We start from the raw sequence: 21,614 nt of genomic DNA, 5'->3' as shown, positions 1-21,614 counted from the left end.
ATGGACAATCCAAAAAGCAAAATACTAGTTGGACTAGTCGCACTCCCACAAAAGTAGTCATGCAACGGCTCCTAGTGAGGCTCGTAAGCTAAAAACAGCCTTTCAATTTTCTTTGCGGGTGAGTCTCGAGAAGTAACCATTGAAAGAGACTGAGAGTCATAGTTACTCTCGTCTTTTACCCGAGCAAGGCTTGCGTCAAAGGTCCCGGAAGTGACTTCCACTGACTTCCACGACTTCAGCAGTCGATTTCAAGACTAGTTCAGGTATATATTCAGCTCAGTGTCACTTGTTTCACTTATTGTAAATTTGCAAGATGGCGAGCGAGATGACAAAACGAAGTCGACGAGAACTTCAAGAGGAGATTAAAAACCAAGGAGAAATAGTTAGGAGTTTGAAGCTGGAAGAAAAGACCGAAGAAGTTAAGCAAAAGGTATTTTTATTTTGCGCATTGGCAGTAATGCCAAAGGTCGCGGCCCTTTCTGTAATGAGTGTGAAACAAGTCTGAAGTCTCAAGTCACAACAGGTGCATTGGAAGGTCAATACGACGCCACGCCAACAATCTTAGCGTGCTGTTTCGATTTTAACAATAAATCATACCACGGAAATATTTTCATACATTTGGAGTGCGTATTGACAGCAAATGCACTGTGGCTATAATACAACACTTATCCCAAACTAAAGCACGTGGAGTCGGTGGGGAATTGTATGTAGGCTGTAGCTGTTGTAAATTTGTAATGACTGTTTAAATGAAGAACATGATTAATAATTCATGTTGGCGTTGGTATTCTCTTCTGTTTGACACAGATGTTAATAGTCCCTGTAGAAAAGCAAAACGACTTGCTTTCTTTTCATTAACAAACGTTCATATTTTGACACTGTGCTTGGTTTGGTTTGTGTCATAAGTATATCAAATCTCTAAACCATCCAATTTTAATTTATCTACAAGAAAGAGCCCTGGGAACTACAAGGTGGATTTTTCTTTCATGTTCAACAATTGCTCAGCCAATATCTTCCTTAACTTTTATCGCTAGATATGTTGCTGTTGTAAGATTTGAGTGTATTATTAATGATTCATGTTGGTTTTTGGTGTATGCTTTTGCTTGACATAAACATTGATATTTTTAATATTAAAGGATGATGACTTGCTTTCTGTCAAGATTTTACACATTTTCCTATTTTGTCACATTACTTGGTTTGTGTCATGAGAATATTAACTCTCTCTCATCGTTGAATTTCAAAGTAGAGCAGGCAAAAATATTTTTTATTTCATTAACATAGATATTTGCTTTCATGTGTCTCCACCTGCGCACTAAATATCCTCCTAGAAACGATCTTCTTTAGGCTGCCAATTGAATATACATTATTTTACACTGATGTTCATATTGGGGTATGAATTGACATAGGCAAACAATATTTCTTTCCTATCAAAACAATATGTTGTTTTCGTAGACATGCATAAAATATTGACAAAATGCTGGACAAGTTATTGCATGTTGTTGTGGGAAGTTGGGTTATTTATTAATCAATGTTATCAGTAAAGTGCTCATGTGACAATGTTAAATGAAGTACCCAATGGCTTTATTTAACATGTTTTGCTTCTTGTTTGTTTGACATTCCTGATTCTGCGCACTTTTATATAATGGCTTTCTATGATATGCATATCTGTTACACTCGCAAAGGCCTTGATAATTTGTCCTAACTATCACCATAGAAGACTATCTGTCAGTGACATGGAGTGATTCTGAATGATTTTGATCAAAATTTATACCGATAAACTTTTTAATATTGAAGCCAATCAAATTGTAGGAAACTGCAAAATTTTATTAGTTCTTAATTAAAAGTAGATGTAAAAATTATTTCCACACATGGCAAGAAAATCATTTGAAATTGTACGAAAGGTCTTTTGACCATGTTGGGCAAATGCTTCAACTTGATTAGAAAATCTCTTCGATTCACATAGACTTGTGTTGGCATTGAAAACTCAATAATTAGGGAAGGGGAGGGGGAGCACATATTCATATATTCACTTTCTGCCGTATTTTCAAATGTTCTTTGCTACCGATTAGAACATGAATATATGAATATGCACCCTCCCCTCCCCCCCAACTATCGAGTTTCCTAGGCCAATGTGTGTCATTAAATATTAATCCTACTTTTCGTGTGTATTGGTTTCATTTCTTAGTTGTCCTATAATTCCTGGACATGTGAAATCAATTGATTCCTGTGTTTATACAAACATCCGCATAGCCAACGCATTCATTTTTTCCAGCTTTGCCATTTATTTTCGTTTTCTGTGTTTAATTGTACGTACCACGATAATACCTAGTCTGATGTTTACGTTGGGTGACGTAAACTTGCCGGTTGGCTACGCTAATTGATATAAAAGAACAGAAAATGAGAGAATCATGTGCTCACTTGCGACCTTCTTACTCTTTGTTTCGTAGACTGAGCGATGAACTATTGGAATGTTTGTATGGTCGTCCGTTCTCAGTTTCTAAGGCTAAGGAGTCGCAAGTGGCACATGAGGTATTCGTCACATTTTGAGGTCAGTTGCTTTCAAAATACTCCTAATAACGATGTAATTCAAAAAGTTTTTGTAAAACATTATTTGCTAAATTCGATCGTAGCATAGGCAACAGTTGTAACGGTGCAGATCCGCCGGAAACGTCGCGAAACATTTGTTTTTGAAGAAAAAAATATTCCTTTCGCGTAGCATTATTGAAGAATGAGTCGATTAAAATCATCAATCTGTATTTTACTGCTATTTACTATTTAGATAAAAGATGAGGTCGCCAAACTGCTCGCTTTGAAAAGTGAATTACAAGATGATGGACCCCAAAAGTTCGTTCTAAAGACAGCCAAGGTATATTTACTGTTTTTTGGCTATGAAAACTGAAGATCTTTTCGATTAATTACACTGAGTTGCAGTTATCAAACAATTATTGGACGAGGTTGAGCATGATATCAAGAATTATTTAGATCGAGGTCAATGTTATCTGCCGAAGCGAATGCCAAAGCCGAATTCAATATTTGTTTTATTATTCACTTCAACTAACTGAAATACTATTGAAACATATCAATGTAAAATATTTTTAAGACCTTCGTTAATTTGTACTTCTCAGACGGTTTATGTTCATCAATATTTTCTGAATATGTTCAAAGCCAGCTTTGCCGCTTTTTTTAGTGTTTTCCGCATTCTTTTTGTTCTAAAGCTTTTGCATGTTGTTTTTAGCATGTTATTGTTTGCTATTATTTGATTTTTTTCAAAAGCGGCTTTTAATGGCGGCAATAATTGTAGAAACTATTAGGTATTTGAAGATAGGACGTCACTCTAACAGACATTGAAAATTTTTTTGTAAATATGACGTCATAATTACAGATATCGAAAATTATATGCTGGTACGTAGTTGACCTATGAAAACCGACATGATTTACATAGTGAATAATAACTATTTTTATTGTTTGCATCTGTCACTTCCTGTCATTGATTCGTCACGTGTTACTTTCGGTCATTCGAGATGACCTCTGGAATCTGGATCTTACTGGTATCATATATTTTACAGGGGACAAGGGACGTCAGTCCATGGCAAATGGCAATAAGGGAAAATATTTTCGATGTTATAACGAAATGCTTTCAAAGACATGGCGCTGAAAACATCGATACTCCTGTATTCGAATTGAAGGTGTGTGTATTGATATTTGTACGTCGTTTGTTCAATTTACCTGATGAAGGCCGTACCTGGGATCCTTCGTTTTCATCATTTTGTTTTCTTGGTATCGACTAACAGTAAGTTTGTGTTTATGAGGAAGTTTTTCATTTGCGAATAATAGGTTGAAGTTGTCCTCAGAATCTGTGTTGTATTCATGCATATTTACGGCAAACGTCCATAGACGTCCAAAGATGTTTCATGCGTCGCCCTGGGAGCAATCACGTTGACTCAAAAAACGTTCTCGGGTTAAATATATTGTTCGAACTTTTAAAATTTTTCGAATTTTTGATGCGTATTCATTTATACCCTTACCGCTCAAAATTGGCTGTCGAAATCTACAATGAAGTATTCATCATAGCTAAAGAATGCACAACCCAAACGTTATTTACAACAAAACGGAAAGACTTTTATTCTAAATGAACAAGACTTTATCATCGATTAAAAATTTCTGGAAAAAGCACAGTTTTTTTTCGATTGTTCAGACTTTCACGAGTTTGCAATCGGCAATAATTGCTTGCTATTTTTGTTGCGATGACCGTGCTTAATTTTTAGCTTTATATATCCAGTATTTTTTGAGGCATTCATCAGCGTTCCTTTACCAAACACGAGACTATAAACGCAACTCTTACGGTAAGGACTCGCCATTGGTCCACATGGTGAAGTGCGTATTGCTCCGTGTTTGTGTAAATGTCGTGAAGTGCGTAAATGTCGATTAGCATGTCCGTTTTGATGCACAGCACATCGTTTTTGTGCTCATATCGATGTTGGCTGTATAAATGAAAAGCCCAGATACTGGGATTGCGTGAAGGAGAAAGTCAAAAATTTTTTTCAAGCTTTAGAGTCTTTAATCTCTTATCTATTTTTTATGCTGTAAACATTTTTTCATGCGATATAGGAAACGTTAACTGGAAAATATGGAGAAGATTCCAAACTGATATATGACTTGGCTGATCAAGGTGGAGAACTGCTTTCATTGAGATATGACTTAACCGTATCCTTTTTTTCTCGGTTCTTTTTCGCCTGACATCGAATGTCGTAGGAACATCGTGAAAATTTTTGTAAATACGTATATATATATATATATATATATATATATATATATATATATGGCCTCTTACCTTGTGATCGCAGTCATGTGATTCCGAGTGACGTCATGCATATTTATTTGCCATTATATGCATGGATGTATATGATGGCCTAAATCAATGTGTCGAGTATCCTTCGCCAGATAATGTGAAGAAGACTTTGTCTGATTTCAATTGCTCTAACATTAACGAAAAAAAAGCACTGGTCTTATTTTACCAAATATAAATCTAGTCTAACCGTTCTTTGCAATACACATGGAAACGCCAAGTTACGTATATCTTTCATAAATATCACAAGTTAAACAAACGACACACTTCCCAGTTGTTCTACACACATACGTATATTTCATTACTTCCAATGTCTGTGTTACACGAAGTACAGTCTAAATCAAACTGTTAAATGGGTATTAATGTACTCATTGCAAGTTTTCCGCCGTAGTTTCGTCCATTTGGTCACCATATCCCATGAAATCATTTATCGAAATGTGTGATTTACAGGTCATACAACAAACGTTATTTTTTATTATACGCCAGAATTTTTTACGGTTTCGATTATTTTGAGCTTAAATACGTTTTGCGAGTCTGTATACGGCAGTTGTTGCAAACGTTGGATTGTGTATGTCATTTGCTTGTATCTTCTTTGACTCAAACTCCACAAAGGTACCTTTTGCAAGATACGTTGCCATGAATAAAATCGACAAAATCAAGCGATATCACATTGCTAAAGTGTATCGAAGGGACAATCCAGCGATGACGAGAGGAAGATTCAGGGAATTCTACCAATGTGTAAGTCATAAACTAAGTTACGATCCACGAATTGCTGCTAACTTAGTAGAAACTACTCTTGTACATGCATATTTTTCCTATCCTTTAAGGTGCTTATAAAGTGAAAATTTTGTTTTTCAAATTATTGCTTTATTCAACAGAACTTTTTAAATTTGACTGTAGACTTTCTAAAACAATTTATAAACATCTCTTTTCATTTTCAAGATATTGAAGTTTTTGTAATGTCCCGTTTTGTATATCCCGTGACGTCATATTGCATAAAAAATAATTCGCCGAAAAATCTGAAATATCTTTCAGTTTCCGGGTAACTTTTGGGTGAAATGCCTAGGTTGAATTCTATACCATGAACACTGTTCAACTGAGGCATCTCTGCTTGTCGAAGTATAATGTCATCAATTATTTTTTATTTATTTGTGCGAAGTGATATTTTTTTATTTGTGATATCTTTTCGCAATAAATTTGTTTACTAATTGGAATTGAAATTTTTCGAAATTGTTTTAAAAGCCTCGTGAATTGTTCAAGAAGAAAACAAAATGTAGTCAGATGGTAGTCACCATAGTGAGAGCGAATTTTATTATCTACGTAGACGAAGTGACGGACATTTTAGAAAAAATTCAATTTCTTTGTCGACAAGCCCCATCGACCATTTAACAACGTGAATTGCTTCATAAAAATAAAAAAATAAAAGCGTTATTTCCCCTTTAGGTCGGTCTAATATTTAAGAAATATTTTCCATCTGTCTCAGAACCATTCTTTCGCTCTCTGGGGCTGCTTCTGAAAACTCGTGAAAATGTTTTTCACCACGGACCTCCAAGCCGGTCAATAACACACACACGCATATTTTTCCTCGACCAATATTTTCAATAAAAACAAAAACTTTAATTGTAGGAATGAGAAAAGATATGCATAAACTGTTTTGAAAAGTCTAATGTCATTTGAAAGTTCTGTTTGATAAAACTATAATTTGAAAAGTAAAATTTTCGCTTTGCAAGCTTTAAAATGGCGTTTCGACGTCAAAAATGATTGAATCAGTCATTTGCAAGTTTAGTTGGTGCTGTTGTTGCTTTTGCCTACAGTTTAGAGGAAATCTTCATCTAACTTTTGCTTTGGTTTACCATGTGATGTATATGATTGAATGTTTTTTGATGAATATGATTGAATGAATGTTTTTTGATGTATATGATTGAATATTTTTTGATGTATAAGATTGAATGTTTTTTTTATCCAAAATGAATGTCTTTCATCATTTGAATCTAAGTCGCAATCAAACCATAGTACTAGCACTGCGTAGAAACCCCGTATTGATTTTGCCCGTCATTCGTTTTGGTGTTGTTGCATTTTACGTGACGTCAAGTTTATGATTTTCAGGATATAGATATTGCTGGCGAATATGATCCAATGATAGCTGACGCAGAATGTTTAAAAATCGTTTCGGAAATATTAAGCAATTTGAAACTTGGGAACTTTTTGATAAAGGTAACGTGTGCAATCTCGTTTGTGCTTACACTCAGCCTTAAAACGTTGCCAATACTTCACGGGCCTTCTGGCTATAGAACAGACCATACGTACCTGTTTAGTTTACCCATTTGGAACTTATAACCAATTATTTATACGATTATCTCATAATTTGTGACATCCTCCCAGCTAATTAAGAATTTGCGCTTTAATTTTCGAACTTTTGTAGGTAAATCACAGAAGGATACTTGATGGAATGTTTGAAGTTTGTGGTGTTCCTGCTGAGAAATTCCGAACAATTTCGTCTGCTGTTGATAAACTTGACAAGGTACAAGGTCACATGTCATGCAGCATAACAATACGTAATTAATGTTTTTTTATGCTTATGTTTACGTTTAACGGTTTCGTTTGTGTTTTTGTGTTCGAGTTTTGTATTTACTATACATCTCCATTTTTATGTCAACGTGAATATTTTGTATTTAAGACAAAGCTTTATGTTTGAGCCTCTGTTGAAAATTTGTATATTTGATATATTCGACACGTACTACTTTGCATTGACTTTGCTTTTGTTTTTGTGATTATTCCATATGAGTGAAGTAATAAGTTTGTTTGAAGGTGAACTATAGTTGGCTTTTTCCATCAGGAAAAACGAATCTGCTATAGCTACGTAACTAAAAACATTTTTCCATCTTCTGTACATAAACCTTTCATAACTCATTTCAACAGAGTCGACCTTGGTTAAATGACAATCTCACAAAAAATACTTTACAAAAATTTTTATAATTGACATTCATGCGTTGTGGAATTTATGACATTGGTCGTGTTTAGACACCTTGGCAAGAGGTACGAACGGAGATGATCGACGAAAAAGGACTGGATCCTAGTGTTGCCGATGCCATCGGTGTTTATGTGCAACACCATGGTGGTATTGAAGTTCTTAGCAAGATAGAAAGTGATGAAAAGCTAGGAAACAACAAGAACGGAAAGACAGGCATAGAAGATATGAAACTTTTGCTGCAATATTGCCAGCTTTTTGGTATAATTGACAAGGTATGTTGAATGATCAATCAACTCGAGTCTCATCCATTATGTCACTAAAATACGTACTTATGAAAGTACGTTTGATCACCCACGAAATAGTTTACTTTAAAATATCTTAGCCTTGAAGTGCCTGAGATTCGAATTTTTTATTGTGTTCAGTGAAGGAACCTTATGACGGTCAATGATAATGAAAATCTTCAAACTGCAATGGATTTTCTTTCCAACATTGTTGACATTTATGTGATATGTTGATTAGAGAGTTTGGTCAATCATTTCCTTATTGACGCATTTCTTTGCTACGCGGCAAGCTTACCTGTGTTCTTTCAGGGACATAGGAACGGGAGGGGGGATCTCTCGAAAATTTTAGGATTAATGGCAGAAATGTGAGTGAAGTTGATTTTTATTTTTGGAAATTTTGACTTACGTAGTTAGTTACAAACATTAATAATTCTTTGCAGTGTAAAATTATGCTTCTATACGAAATTTACAACCCGTATAGTACAGTGGTAGGCTTTCAAAAGGTAAGGGCAATTGAGGAATGAACTACAAAATGGCCATTTCCAGCAGTTTAGAGGATCTGAATTTTTAAAACTTGTTATATTAACCCCCTCCCCTCAGTATTGACAACCTTTCTCCGTCCCCGTGCTTTATCTGCAATATATGATTGTTTTGGAAGTTGATCAATGATGACCCACGTACTTCATATAAAGCAAATTTGTTTCATATTTGTCAGAATAAATGCATGCTTTTGTAACAAACATACAAATTATGGCATGGTTGACCATAAATTCTCTAACTTACACATCACAAATCTGCATCATCAATCGCTTTTTATTGAAGTTCCCTGCGCGCAATCTGCTTCTTTTTGCACCATTGGTGAACTTATTTTAACATATGTCTGTTCAGATCTCCTTCGACATGAGCTTAGCTCGAGGTCTTGATTATTATACTGGAGTTATTTATGAAGCGATTCTCCTTCAGCAACCAGAAAGCGTGATGAAAAATGAAAAAGGTTTGTGCGAAACCGCGTTTTTAGAAAAATCTTTAGCAATGATGAAATTTTGTCGTTAAAACATATTTCAACACGGCCGTTTTGTCGTTAAAACATATTTCAACAAAACCCCAAGGAGCGGGGTTTTTCTAGAAATAATAAAAATCGTTGAGAAAACACAAAAACCAAATGTTTCTGGCATGAAACATTCAAGGGAAACTTGGATGTTTGTTGTTTTTGTATTTGCATATTTTGCGCAAGAAACTTTAACAGAGGAAAAACTATGATACACATCATGGAAATATAGACGTTTTGTCTTTTAAAGTGGAATTTGACGTCCCGAACACGACGTCAATTCATATAATTTCACGTCCTCAAATACACAAAAACGCCTTCCTAGACATTACTGGAAATACATAAAAACGCCCAATACCACGTCATCTTGACGCCTTCTTCGACGTTATGTTGTGTTAGCTAAAACTGTCTAGTTACTCTTGTATTAGCACTTAATAAAACAGTGAAGAATTTATCTATTTCAACAAGAATTGACCATGGGAGTAAAGTGCATGCTTATGTGTATCACAAGGTAGCTAATTCGTTTTCAATGCATGTTGTCATTTTAAATACCTAACCTTTATTGCAGGCGAGTCAATCGGCGTCGGCTCCATTGCCGGTGGCGGAAGATATGACGATTTGGTCGGGATGTTTGCGGCTAAGGGACGTAAGGTGAGTGTCGGTGGAAGTTTGTCTTTGTAATGGATCCAACTCAGTTTACGTCATGGAGATGCGGCACCCTGTCCTCTTTTCAGTGCTAAGTTGCCTGCGTCAAATGTTTCAGTGTGAGATTTCGGCTCATGCCGCGCTATCCGACTGGGTATGCCAATTGAAAGCTTCGTTGCATTTTCATGAACATCATTAGTTCGTCGAGAGGATTGTGCAATTTTTTTGTCGTATATTATTGGCATCTTGTCCATCTTCTTCAGCTTGTTTCAACAAATGCATTTTCAAACTCTGTTTGCTTCGTATTGTACTATGTCCTTATTGTTATATGTTGTATCCCATTCGTGCTGAATGTTTCGTGAATATCATGAAACCCTTTGCAAGACCTAAACAATCACCCTTTTAACTAACGTTATAGGTAAATATAACAATCAGTCTTAAGCAGAGATTTTTGCGTATCTTTAGGTGCCATGTGTTGGTGTCAGTATAGGAATAGAACGTATTTTTGCCATTCTGGAAGCAAGAGTGAAGGTAAGAAACAGTATGCATCACATTATATTACCATGTCTTACGTTCATGTTTTGATGTAATCTAGTTTACTCGCTGATACGTTTATATTAAATTGGATAACGCAACAAATTGTAAATTATTCATGGTGAACACAATTATTTGCAAAATCGTTTCGCTTGCTTCCATCAAGGAAGCAAGCTTCATTTGTTGCTTTTACGAATGAATTACCTGCACCGTTTATATACAGTTCGATTCAATTGCCATAGGTAAAATAACGCTCAAAAATGATTTGTTTAGGGGGAGGGACATTTTTTTGGGACACCCTGTCGTACGAAAAGTTTAGTCGGATGTTCCCATAATGTTTTATCTATCGCAATCAGACGCGAAACTAGAGCGTTAACTTATAGAACGCCTGTTTCATTGATTTGATTTGTTAGCGATTATAATTCAACACATTACTAATACACTGCTATCAAATAAAAAGAAAGACCAATTTATGTTTCAATTTTAACATTCATGTTAATTTAGAGACTACGTATGCGCTCATCTAAAATAACATCAGTTCAGGGTGTATCAGAAGAAAGAAATTGACGTGTTGTGATTATTTCAGTACTTGATCACAATGCTAATTGCATTGGCGAATTAATGTGCTTGTTTTGCCAGAGGCCACGCAAGCTCGATAATTTAGGGGGCAAATATTCATATATGCATGCTCTACCTTAGTAGCTTCTAGTGAAATCAATTGTGTTTATGGATTAACAAAGATTAAAACATACGAATGTATCGATATTTGCATCCCCCCCAATTATCGAGCTTGCGAGGCCTCTGTTTGCTTATGAAACTAATTTTAATTTCTCAAGTGCAGAAAAAATTGTGCTTGTAACAAATGTATGTAATGTATGCTCGTAGCTGATCAATACTTTATGTAGCCGTGCTCGTGGGGCTAGCATAGTGATAGACATTGAAATTATCACATTACGTCAATCTCTAAAGGTCTTCATACACCCTAAAGCGCTTATCTGTGTGTGTATTAGCACTGGTGTATAGTGTATGTGTTCTATTCATATATAATAATATAGCTCAGTTTTCTACGTCATCTAGCAGAAGTTTATTTCTTTTCGCATGCCCAGGTTGCTGGTGACAAACAAAGAACCACAAAGACGGTCGTATTAGTTGCATCCGGGCAGAAGAACTTTTTAGAAGAACGAATGAAATTAGTTGCGGAACTTTGGCAGGCCGGAATTGCGGTAATGGTGCATTGTTTAACAGGATGAAAATGTTGTTATTTTGGTGTATGAAAAATCTGTATGAGCAATCTCAAGGGGGTTTATAGCGAACAGGAACATATTCATGGGTTACCGTTTAATTTTGTTGCTTCTCCTATCTTTCTAAACACATAAATATTTTTGTGTTCAGTGACCATGAGAGCACTAGATTTCTAAAGAAATGAGCAATAGTGATTATACAGAGGGGCCACTCGTGTCGGAACCTTTGATGTTTTTGTCATCACACATGTTGCGTTGCGCGTAACGGTCGCCATTATTCCAGCCAGTTGATTTGGGTTTTTAATTTGTTTCCAACCTTTAAAATGATCCGAAGTCATTTCACAAGTCGAAATATTCTCCAATTCATTATTCAGAAATGACGTTATGTATTTTAAATGGTTGAAAACATGTGACAACCCTAATCGTCTTGCTGGAATAATGGCCGACGTGAAGACACGTTGCACCCTGAGTGATCCTTCTGTATAATCATTATTCTGTGACGCTACTTTACACGACTGAGACGTTTTCATTGAACAATTTAGAATGCATTAGTAAACATCGCATTAAAGATATTTGTTGGCTATATGTATTTATAAAATAAGAACAAGAAAACGCGTGCGGTGATTGGTCTATAGCCGTGTTTGCATTAACCACTGCGAAACAAATCTGAACTCAACCAATCAAAACAATCAATCAGTCAAAGAGAATTTGCAAATCGATCGTGAATACATTTTAAAACTCGGGGGGAAAATTAAAACGTTTATTTTAAATTTGCCTTTTTCGCATTATTGTTAGGAAATAGTCCGCTTCTGGCTTATTTGGTAAAAATCTTAAGTTGGACTGATTATTTATACATAATGCATATGAATGTTGTTGTACATAGTTGAGTTTAAATTTGCCGTATTTATTACCTTGACAATTGTTACCATGTCAGGGTGAGACAGAAAACGTCACTTATATGTATCAAAGTAAATGATTTGAAACCGGGAGTATCGTTACATGTTTGTAAATGTATATCGTCCAGGTTGGTATAGTCCTGAGAAGGACTGTTTTTGTTGTTGTTGACTGACGTTTCGACAACCTTTTGACTCTGAAGATGACTACCGCTAAGGTTGTCGAAACGTCAGTCAACAACAACAAAAACAGTCCTTCTCAGGACTATACCAACCTGGACGATCTACATTTACAAACATGTAACTTATATGTATCGTCCAACGGCCAGCCTATGTGTACTCCCATATTTCAAACCTTTATGTGTTCTTTCTTAATTATTTTGCAGGCGGAACTGCTTTACAAAAAGAATCCTAAAATGCTGAGTCAATTTCAATATTGCGAGGAAAATGGAATTCCGTTTTGTGCAGTGATAGGTGATAGTGAATTGAAAGATGGAGTTGTTACGCTCAGAGATATGAAATCAAGAAAGGAGGTAAACACGTTGTTGTCGAACTACAAAGCCTTTAATGTTGCTTTGATTTAACTGGTACTCCCTACCTTGAGGCAAAATTCAATCATCCCAAATTGTAGAATATGTTGAAGAACTCGACTTCAAATTCGCCAATTACTTTTCTATTCGTTAGAAATTCTAAGACAGTCTCATACGAAAATGTTTCATTTCCTCGATTTCTATGATAGTACCGAATGGCTAACTTTAACTTGTAAGCGTGTCCTCAAGGGGGGTGGGATTTACTTAGGGAGTGCGGAGGATGCCAACCCTTTTTAGCCTTATCTACAGGTGTGCAGAAGGGGTGCTAATTTCCCTAACGCGACATCCACAAAATAATATCCAGCAAAATCCAATCCAAACTCTAGCCTCCCCCACCCCTAATACAAATTCATCCTGGATCCGTTTCTGTGTAACCTGCTAAAATATCAAAATCTTTTCAAAACACAATGAACAATACTACTACCACACCACTATAGTTTGTTGCTTTGTTGACAGTATTATTGCCCCTTTCGGTGGACGTTTATTTCCTTATTGAATCCTATGTATGATGCTGGTTTTAGTACTGTGATGAAAAAATGCCAAAACCACATCATATTATCCTCTGGAGTTTCCTCCCTCTTCATTGATACGTACATTACAAATTAGAGAAGAAGGACTACACTTCGTAGTATTTTGTCATAGGCTGATCTGGGTGTGGATATGGGTGTTTCATAAGGCGCATTGTGTCGGAAAAACAATCATTACGATTTGTTCTCTCGTCAGGTTAAAGTGCCAAGAGATGATCTTCGACTTCATCTGGCACAATGAATCACCAATCGCAATGATGTAAAGCTGTAAGAATTTCTTTTCAATTTATTCATAAGGTAATGAAATTATCACGTTCAGTTGTCGAGATATGTGTCGCGATCTTCTTCAAAAACACGCATCAAAATTGCTGTCTGATCTTGCGGAAAGAACATGCCTTGCGCACATTATGATGCTTGTCTTTATTCATAGAAATCTATATTTCTATACTTTCATGCCTGTTAATTAATTCAACTGCGTATTAGCTATAATAAACTCCATCACCAGACTTGGGAGTTAACAATAGTTCAAAAAATTGTTCACTCTTGGTCCATGATGACCAGGGCGCAATGAAACATTATTCGGCTTGATGTTTTTACGCCCTGATGTGGACCATGGTGTCAAACACCGTATATATTTAAAGTAAACAACTCGTATAATCGAGTTTAGACATTTTTACAATCATACATATGTTCTTTTATTGTTATAAAATGTGAATGCCGTCACGTGACAAGGATGGTGGGATTGGGAAGTACAGCATGTGTTACATATATGTTGCATCCCATACTCCGATTTCCCATAATGTCTTCACCACCATTTCCCACGTAATATGCGCTGTTATGACATTATGCTAACATGAATATCACTCGTATGGCGGAGCTTATGCATTTTTGTACACTTTGAATATGATTTAAGACTAAAATATATGCGTTTTTCACAACTACGATGTTGTGCCATGCTGACTTGCGACGTCACCTTGCTGAATCTACCGATCTATCGTTTCGTGTCAGGGGATTTTTAGGTAACTTAGGGAGCTTTCTAACATTTGCCGTCCTCTTTACCGGACCTTTCTTGGGATCAATGATCCTTTGATTGTCGGGTAGACCAAATTGACCTGTTAGTCTAAAAAATTGTGTTGACGTGTCACTAACATTATTACAGTCGTTCGTTGATGAATTTTTTAATAATTCTATAGACTATTTATCGTTACATAGGCATCACTATTGAGTGTTTTCATTCCTTTAGTTTCGTGAAAACCGAGAAACTGGAAATCATTCTAGATTTATTGATATTTTCAATACCGACTTGTATGTATATCGTGGCTTTGCTGAACTCGTAGTTACAGAAAACATCGTGGCTTAGCTCATTGCACAAGTCAATATGGCACCACGTAGGACTTTAATGAAAAATCGTTGATCACGATGTGCCTATAATCCAGATTGACGTAGATTTTCGTGATTTGCTATTGGCGTTTTTCTCGATACGTATGTGGTGTTGCCAAATTGTGTAGCGTGTAGTAAATAATAATAATAAACTGCATTGCAGAAGTTGACATAGATGAAACTTACTTTTGTCAAGCGATTGTTTTGATTCGTTTCTCGTGTCATATCATCAAGTGCATGTCGATGCTTGGCCTTTGTTTCACCAATAACGGCCTTCGTCTACAAAATTCAATATTTTAATCCTTGTCAACCGTCAAAAGGTTTTGTTTCGTGCGAATGATCAACATGCGTTAGCTTTAATATACAGCTAACTTTACCAATCGACATTAATTATCATTAATTTTGATATTAATGAAAAGTTACCGACAACTATCCTGAAGACAAAACACGAGAGTAGAAAAAATGGACATGAAAAATTTTATGCTAATTGTTGCTATGTACATCTTTCATGCTTGCAGACGTAGATCGTCCAGTTTAGCGCAGTTCATATACAAACATGTGAAGATTTTTAAAGATACTCTCGTATTCAAATAATTCACACTAATTTGGTAGGGTTAGTAGATAACAGCTTCAAGTAAGCTTTAGGAAACTTAATTTCGGTTTATTACCGCTTTCTTCGAAGGCTCTTTACGTACACGAGCGAGTTGCATGGAGATATGGTTTGGAATGATTTTGAGGCAGTTAAGAGTCACCGACGAAAAATACAAAACTTTGAAAAGCGCTGTAATAAATTCCTTTACTTCTGTACGTTTAAGTTGACGTAGCGTACGTCCAAAAAGTGGAATGTCCTAATGAATTGCCAGGTGAACACGTCATAACGATCCACGTCATTATGAACACGTCATAATTAACGTGTTAAATTGTGTCAAAGTGGACACATTCCTAATGGTTGTTTCAATTTGCAAAAGCGCTTAGAATTCTCGCTTAGAATCACTTGTAGCCAGCTCACGTAAACAGTACAAGGTCTGTTTTCCTTGAGACTAGATCTCAATTTCAATGCAATGTTTATTCAACATTTCAACATATGTATTTGTTTATTTCAATAGGAAAATTGACCATTTCACATACCTCTTGTAATTCGGTCACGTACATTTTCGATCTTCTTCAAGCTTATGAAATGACTATATTGTATAGAGATAATTGTAAGACATAAGTTTCAATTTACTGTGCATTGTAACCTAACCTTGTGACCATCCATAAAACAGCAAGATACTAACCCTTGATTCATTATTCAGTCTCCACTCCAAATCATTTAACTGGCCTTCTAAGTCCCTTTTTTCTCGATCTAACTGTTTCATCAACTTTCTTATCTCGACCTGTGACATGTCAGAATCATTTATGAAAAAGCCTGTTGAGGAAAGCACTGTAACTTTTTCATGTTTGAATGCTTACATCAGACAGTTCCTCTTTATTTGACTTCTTTTGCATTTGATGATTTCCTGGATTGTAAACACAACGAATTTATTCATTATCCTTACATTGTTCATAATGCATGTAATGCTTTGCTTTATACAAAATCTCCTTTGCTCTTAGCCTAATCAACTCTTTGTAGCTACATACATTTGTGCAATTAAATTAGCACTTTTAAAACAACATTGCAGCTTTATACAAATTAGTGGCCTTATAGATAATCATGAATGTTAATTTCCTACACTGAGTCAATCCCCCCCGCATTAACAGGATTGACTGCAAGTCTAGTTTTGGGGATGGCAAACATCTTCTGAAAACATTTTCATTCTGCCTTTGTTTTCCTGACAAACTCTCTCTAACATGTTGTACTTTATAAGCATTTGTGGTCAGAGACTCAGATTGGTAGGTGGGTTGAATGATGAACATATACCCTGCCTAAAGTGTAGCTATCAACCAGCATATGGCATTGCATTCATATTCACAGAATAACAAATAGCATAGCTAAAGATGTAACATACACATGTCATCATTTTATAGATCTTACCACTTTTGTCGACTCCTGAAAATTCTGCAATTTGTCTTGTAACATAATTCTTTGTTTTTCCAGTTGCTCATTAATTTGGCACTGTGTTTGATAGCGAGTTTTCCATTCATTATCTGTAAAATTGATTTTCACCCTTAGGTAATCGCATAGACATATTGCACCTGTTCCAATGAAAAACCTACCTTCAATTTCATTTCCCTGATATTTATTTATGAGTTGCTCAACGGTTTTATCAAGCTCAATTTTGATTGATCAAGCATCAATCTAAAAAATTAAACCAAGTTTGATATAAATGCTGTTTCGCATTGTAGGTTCATCCCTACATATGGCAAAAGTTTGCTTGGCATTGAAAAATAGCATGTATATTATGCTCAATTGCCTGTTCCACCATGACCAAGTTGATTGTGTGTTCAAAATGAAATGTAATGTTACCAAATATCATGCAATGTTTGTCCCCCAAAAAGATAGTGCCTTACATTATTTAATGTGCAGTGGGTAGAAGTACATAGTAGTAGTACAGTGTTTAGATTTTCCTAGGAATACAAACAGTTGCATTCTCAAATATGCTCATTGAGATCATAAATAAAGTTCTTATGATCTTATCTCAGTAAATTTACATCCAGACTGGAGCAGACAAGTGCCATTTTCATGCCAATGTCGTTCTCGTAACTCGTACTGTTTTCACAGGTCTCAAAGTAAACAAACATATGCCAGTTGTCTGCGTTTTTTAATCCCAGCTATAAATTATTCATGTTTTAGTCAAAATGAATGATTATGAGATTGATGAAAGGAAGTTGAAATCAAAGTAAACACTGGTGGGATCAGGAATGTGCGCTCACAATAGTGAAGTATTTCAGCAATGCCGTCGTATATCAACCATTTTTGCATCATTTGTAACATCCACATGCTTTTTGGGAAGAAAATATTGAATATTAGCATCAGGAAAACGGTCGACAGTTCACTTACTTCATTTGATTTTCTTGCTCAATCTCGTCTCGAAGTCTATTGATTTCGTCCTCCACTTCCATCTTGGAGTTGCTTTCTTCATTGGCGAATTTACTCATGGCCATAGCCATGTTTTTGTTCTTTAATATGCCTTTTCGTTTGGGCTTAAGTTCTGTTCTACCCCATCCCTTCTTAGTGGTATTTCCTGGTTTAGTTTTATCTTTTACTGCAGTTCTTGTGCACACAGTTGCTGTGGTTGCTGTGATGTCTGTTTGTTGTCTGGCATAGCGCATGCTTTACACGTTACTATAGAAACCACATCAGTATGGTTACAGTAACAGGCTAAATCATTGAACGGGAAAACCTTAGCAACGTTCAAGCTACCAGGCAAAGAAATAGGACAACGCACTGGCGCCTTTTTTCTTTAATCCTGTGTAACATTGAAAATGAATGACTTTTACTAGGGGCAAGTTTGTTTCGATTATATGGGTGGCACAATTGTGGCTGGCTGGTAGCATTGACAATAGCATTTGATACGTGCATGTCGGCGTGATCTATTGATTACTTTCTCGGATGAATATACTTAATTTAACAGTTTTATTGTTAACTAGTTCTGTCAATTAGTGGGAGGTGGACACAGTCTCTTTTAGCCCAACTGACTTCTTGCTTTTTAAAAAAACTTCCAAAGCAATGTTGAGGATCTTTACTTTAAGTCTTTCCTAACAAAAGAGATTTTAACCAGCCATTTTTTGGACATGGAAATGCGTTCAACTGCTCAAACATGGCATTACCGTGCTCTCAAGAGAAAAGGGAGTCGTAGTGAATAAATCTGAAAGCGTTTTCTTGTGGTTCATTTGGTTAGTTGTGTGAAAACGAGTTCGCCTTTTGATATCAGAAAATTTATGTCTTGAAGTGGTTTTCAACTTTCCATACAGTATTTTTTGCCTGTTATTTTTGTTTTCTGAGCAGCTTCGGGTTCTGTGACTATCAAATATTCCTTACCTTTTCACTTTGTTAATATTTCATAAATCATGAAAACATTCTGGGAAAAATCGCAGATTTTATTGAATTGGAAACATTATTCAAACCTCACTTCCATGACAACACAAGTTTCCCCATTCTACTCAGTAGTTCTAGCTTACACGAGCCATTTCCGAATGTTGTCGCTTACCTGCATACATTCTGCATGTTGATGGTGGACTGTGGATGACTCGTTATATGACGTAGCAAATGATCTTTCGAACATCTTAATGAGAGATAATTGGTATAATTAGAACTAATTTTGCGAGGATTTGAAGAAGGAAGATGCTGATCAAACTATGCGCATAGCTGTTGGACAAGACTGTCTTTAGTCTGTCCAATTGGCAGCGAATGAGTTCACGTGAAAAACATTGTTCACCTGGTAGCGTGTTATGAGTGAGGATAGCAGTGCAGACAGCACAAATCAAGCCGAAAGCAGTAGCAAAGGTAACGCGAAAGGACTCAAAGTACCAGAAACAAACCAAAGCCAGATCTCGAACATCCTCGGCCAGTATGGCTACGAAATAGGAAAAGTAATAGGCCAGGGCTCTTACGCCGTCGTTCGAAAGGCGTACTCAAAGAAGAAATCGAAAGACGTCGCAATTAAGATTATTACGAAAAAAGGCACCGAGGATTTCCTCACCAAATTCCTTCCGCGAGAAATTCGAGTGTTAAAAAAGATTCGCCACGTCAACGTCATCAGCTTGATAGAGGTGATCGAGACCAACACTCGCATATACATTATAACAAACATAGCCGAAAACGGCGACCTACTTGAGTACATACGTAACAAGGGTGCTTTGCCAGAACCGGAAGTAAAACATATGTTCCGGCAAATCATAGAAGGAATCGACTACTGCCATTCGTATGATATAGTTCATCGTGACTTGAAGTGCGAAAATCTGCTCATCGATGCTTCAAAGTCTATTATCATCTCAGACTTTGGTTTTGCTCGCGATGGGATGACTACAGTCACTGGAAAGAAGAAGCTAAGTCACACGTTCTGTGGTTCTTACGCGTATGCACCGCCTGAAATTTTGAAAGGTAGGATATCTTAGAAACATACCGTGGCTGTCGTCACGTTAGCATTAGTCTGATGAGCTTGCATCCTGAGAATATAAGGTCTGCATCTATGGATCAGTTTTCCGATGGTATTTCAGCGTAATGTTGCTGCTAATTAGTTTTTTTGTGTTTTCTAAGCTCGATTCGACCTTCATTTTTCATTATTTTTCCCAACGCTTTCTTAAATGGATCCGGTGTTGTTATTGGAAGACGTACAATTCTCAACAATTCGCCGAATTCAACATTTACTGCCGTTCCCGTCTCAACAATACGCTTGATTCATTTGTGCATTGTTCATGCCATTTGGATCTCATTCGAGATTGAGATAAGAAAAGCACATTTTGTATTTGACTTGAAAAAAAATCAAAATTCTATGAACCTATCGTGTGAACAAAATTTGTAAACAACGTGCCAATGTGAAGTGACTGCTAAACGTCTCTCACATTACGTAATGTTGCTATTTTGTTGCCCTCAAGGAATCGCTTACGATCCAACAATGGCAGACGTGTGGAGTTTGGGCGTGATTCTGTACACAATGCTCTGTGGTCGACTACCGTTCGACGACTCCAACTTAAAGTTGCTTTTGCAACAAGTTCATCGGAGGGTGGAATTCTCGAGCAAAGTCAAACTCTCTGATTGTGCTAAAGGCTTGATATATAAGATGCTGAATTGGAACATTGCAGACCGTATTACGATAAAAGGGGTCTTGACTCACCCATTTCTGTCTAATGAAGGCAGCTGCTCAAAAACAGAGGTAAAAGTTTCCCAAGAAGAACTTGGGGACAATAGCGAAAAGATTGCCTTGAAAGACGAAAAGACGCCTCCCAAAAATGGCACATGTGTCTGACGTCAATTTCGATAGTCAGTAAACTCGCAAAAATTGTGGATTTATGGTTTTATGGTTTTACCGCACACTGGGAACCTCTAAGTCACGAGTTGTTAATGTATTATCTACTGAATCGTTAGAAAAATTGAGATCTATCACGAGTGCTTCATGCAGCAGTCGTTTTCTTTAATAAATAGCAAAAAACTGATGTGTTTTGTCAAAGAGTGTCAAAAGATATTTAGGGTGATTGCTTTTGCTGTTCTGCAATTTAAAAATTATTTCTCCCTCAATTATAATTTTTTTCATTATACAACCGCGTAGACTTGTGTGCACACAGTCACGCTTCATCTCCATAATCTTTGTCATCGCAATTTGTAGATATCTTTACCGTATTATCAAATTACCACAATGCACAATATGCAATCGTATAGTTTGCAAGGTAATATCTTTTTTTTCACGAGGTTCCACGAGGATGTTTTTTGTTTTTGGTAAAATGTTAAAAATATAGATCGTTCTTTAAAAAGGATAGATGGCTTCAAGTTTCAATATGTTAGTAATACTTTCTTACAAACACATAATCATACGATAGCTTATTTCTTCACATCGTGTTTGCAAATCACACTCAAATTTATGCTGTTGTCTATGCCAATAAAGTTGATGAGTTTTTATGTTTTGTCGTCATGCATATTATGTGTGATAAAAGCACAAATTATTTACAATGGAATTTTAATCTCAGTAAGACGGAAGGAAAGCGTCGATGATTGCGATTTTCGAGGAGAAACAACTCTCCCCTT

The 21,614-nt window shown here is 36.2% G+C and overlaps 3 protein-coding genes across 5 annotated transcripts; 2 read left to right on the top strand and 1 right to left on the bottom strand.

Moving 5' to 3' along the window:
* The first annotated feature begins 293 nt into the window (after positions 1-293).
* Positions 294-15,123, top strand: LOC124446421 (histidine--tRNA ligase, cytoplasmic-like). 3 transcript variants are annotated; one of them, XM_046997271.1, is made up of 15 exons: positions 294-430; positions 2,445-2,545; positions 2,777-2,863; positions 3,564-3,683; positions 4,606-4,701; positions 5,456-5,581; positions 6,950-7,057; positions 7,266-7,364; positions 7,865-8,086; positions 8,984-9,089; positions 9,712-9,794; positions 10,254-10,319; positions 11,429-11,545; positions 12,843-12,989; positions 13,770-14,301. In XM_046997271.1, exons 2-15 carry the CDS (start codon positions 2,453-2,455, stop codon positions 13,812-13,814), a joined length of 1,515 nt encoding a protein of 504 aa, XP_046853227.1. In that variant the 5' UTR covers positions 294-430; positions 2,445-2,452; the 3' UTR covers positions 13,815-14,301. The 3 variants fall into 3 exon arrangements, 2 of the variants coding, with proteins under 2 accessions (XP_046853227.1, XP_046853226.1); XR_006948426.1 differs by lacking the exon at positions 2,445-2,545 and adding an exon at positions 14,817-15,123 and having other exon boundaries at positions 306-430; positions 13,770-13,870; XM_046997270.1 differs by lacking the exon at positions 2,445-2,545 and having other exon boundaries at positions 306-430.
* Positions 13,979-18,233, bottom strand: LOC124447244 (coiled-coil domain-containing protein 169-like). The gene is given in 10 exon segments (XM_046998140.1): positions 13,979-14,767; positions 15,140-15,232; positions 16,082-16,104; positions 16,107-16,134; positions 16,231-16,361; positions 16,413-16,452; positions 16,968-17,080; positions 17,150-17,209; positions 17,212-17,231; positions 17,934-18,233. Coding segments are annotated over 10 exon segments (1,005 nt in total). The 5' UTR covers positions 18,206-18,233; the 3' UTR covers positions 13,979-14,542.
* A 748-nt stretch (positions 18,234-18,981) lies between these two features.
* Positions 18,982-20,841, top strand: LOC124447243 (testis-specific serine/threonine-protein kinase 3-like). Its single transcript, XM_046998139.1, has 2 exons — positions 18,982-19,976; positions 20,471-20,841. Exons 1-2 carry the CDS (start codon positions 19,325-19,327, stop codon positions 20,839-20,841), a joined length of 1,023 nt encoding a protein of 340 aa, XP_046854095.1. The 5' UTR covers positions 18,982-19,324.
* Positions 20,842-21,614: the final 773 nt, after the last annotated feature.

Source organism: Xenia sp. Carnegie-2017, unplaced genomic scaffold, assembly GCF_021976095.1.
Source record: "Xenia sp. Carnegie-2017 unplaced genomic scaffold, XeniaSp_v1 HiC_scaffold_22, whole genome shotgun sequence".
In the NCBI taxonomy this organism is placed as follows: domain Eukaryota; kingdom Metazoa; phylum Cnidaria; class Anthozoa; order Malacalcyonacea; family Xeniidae; genus Xenia; species Xenia sp. Carnegie-2017.
Note: the sequence above shows the minus strand (reverse complement) of the source record. Positions and strands in the feature narration are given on the sequence as shown.

Bases quoted from the DNA above. Each gene is read 5' to 3' on its own strand.
- LOC124447243 (XM_046998139.1), top strand. From the start codon at position 19,325: ATGAGTGAGGATAGCAGTGCAGACAGCACAAATCAAGCCGAAAGCAGT. The intron at 19,977-20,470 runs GTAGGATATCTT...GTTGCCCTCAAG, and splicing joins ACCGCCTGAAATTTTGAAAG to GAATCGCTTACGATCCAACA.
- LOC124446421 (XM_046997270.1), top strand. From the start codon at position 314: ATGGCGAGCGAGATGACAAAACGAAGTCGACGAGAACTTCAAGAGGAG. The intron at 10,320-11,428 runs GTAAGAAACAGT...TCGCATGCCCAG, and splicing joins TTCTGGAAGCAAGAGTGAAG to GTTGCTGGTGACAAACAAAG. The intron at 12,990-13,769 runs GTAAACACGTTG...TTCTCTCGTCAG, and splicing joins ATATGAAATCAAGAAAGGAG to GTTAAAGTGCCAAGAGATGA.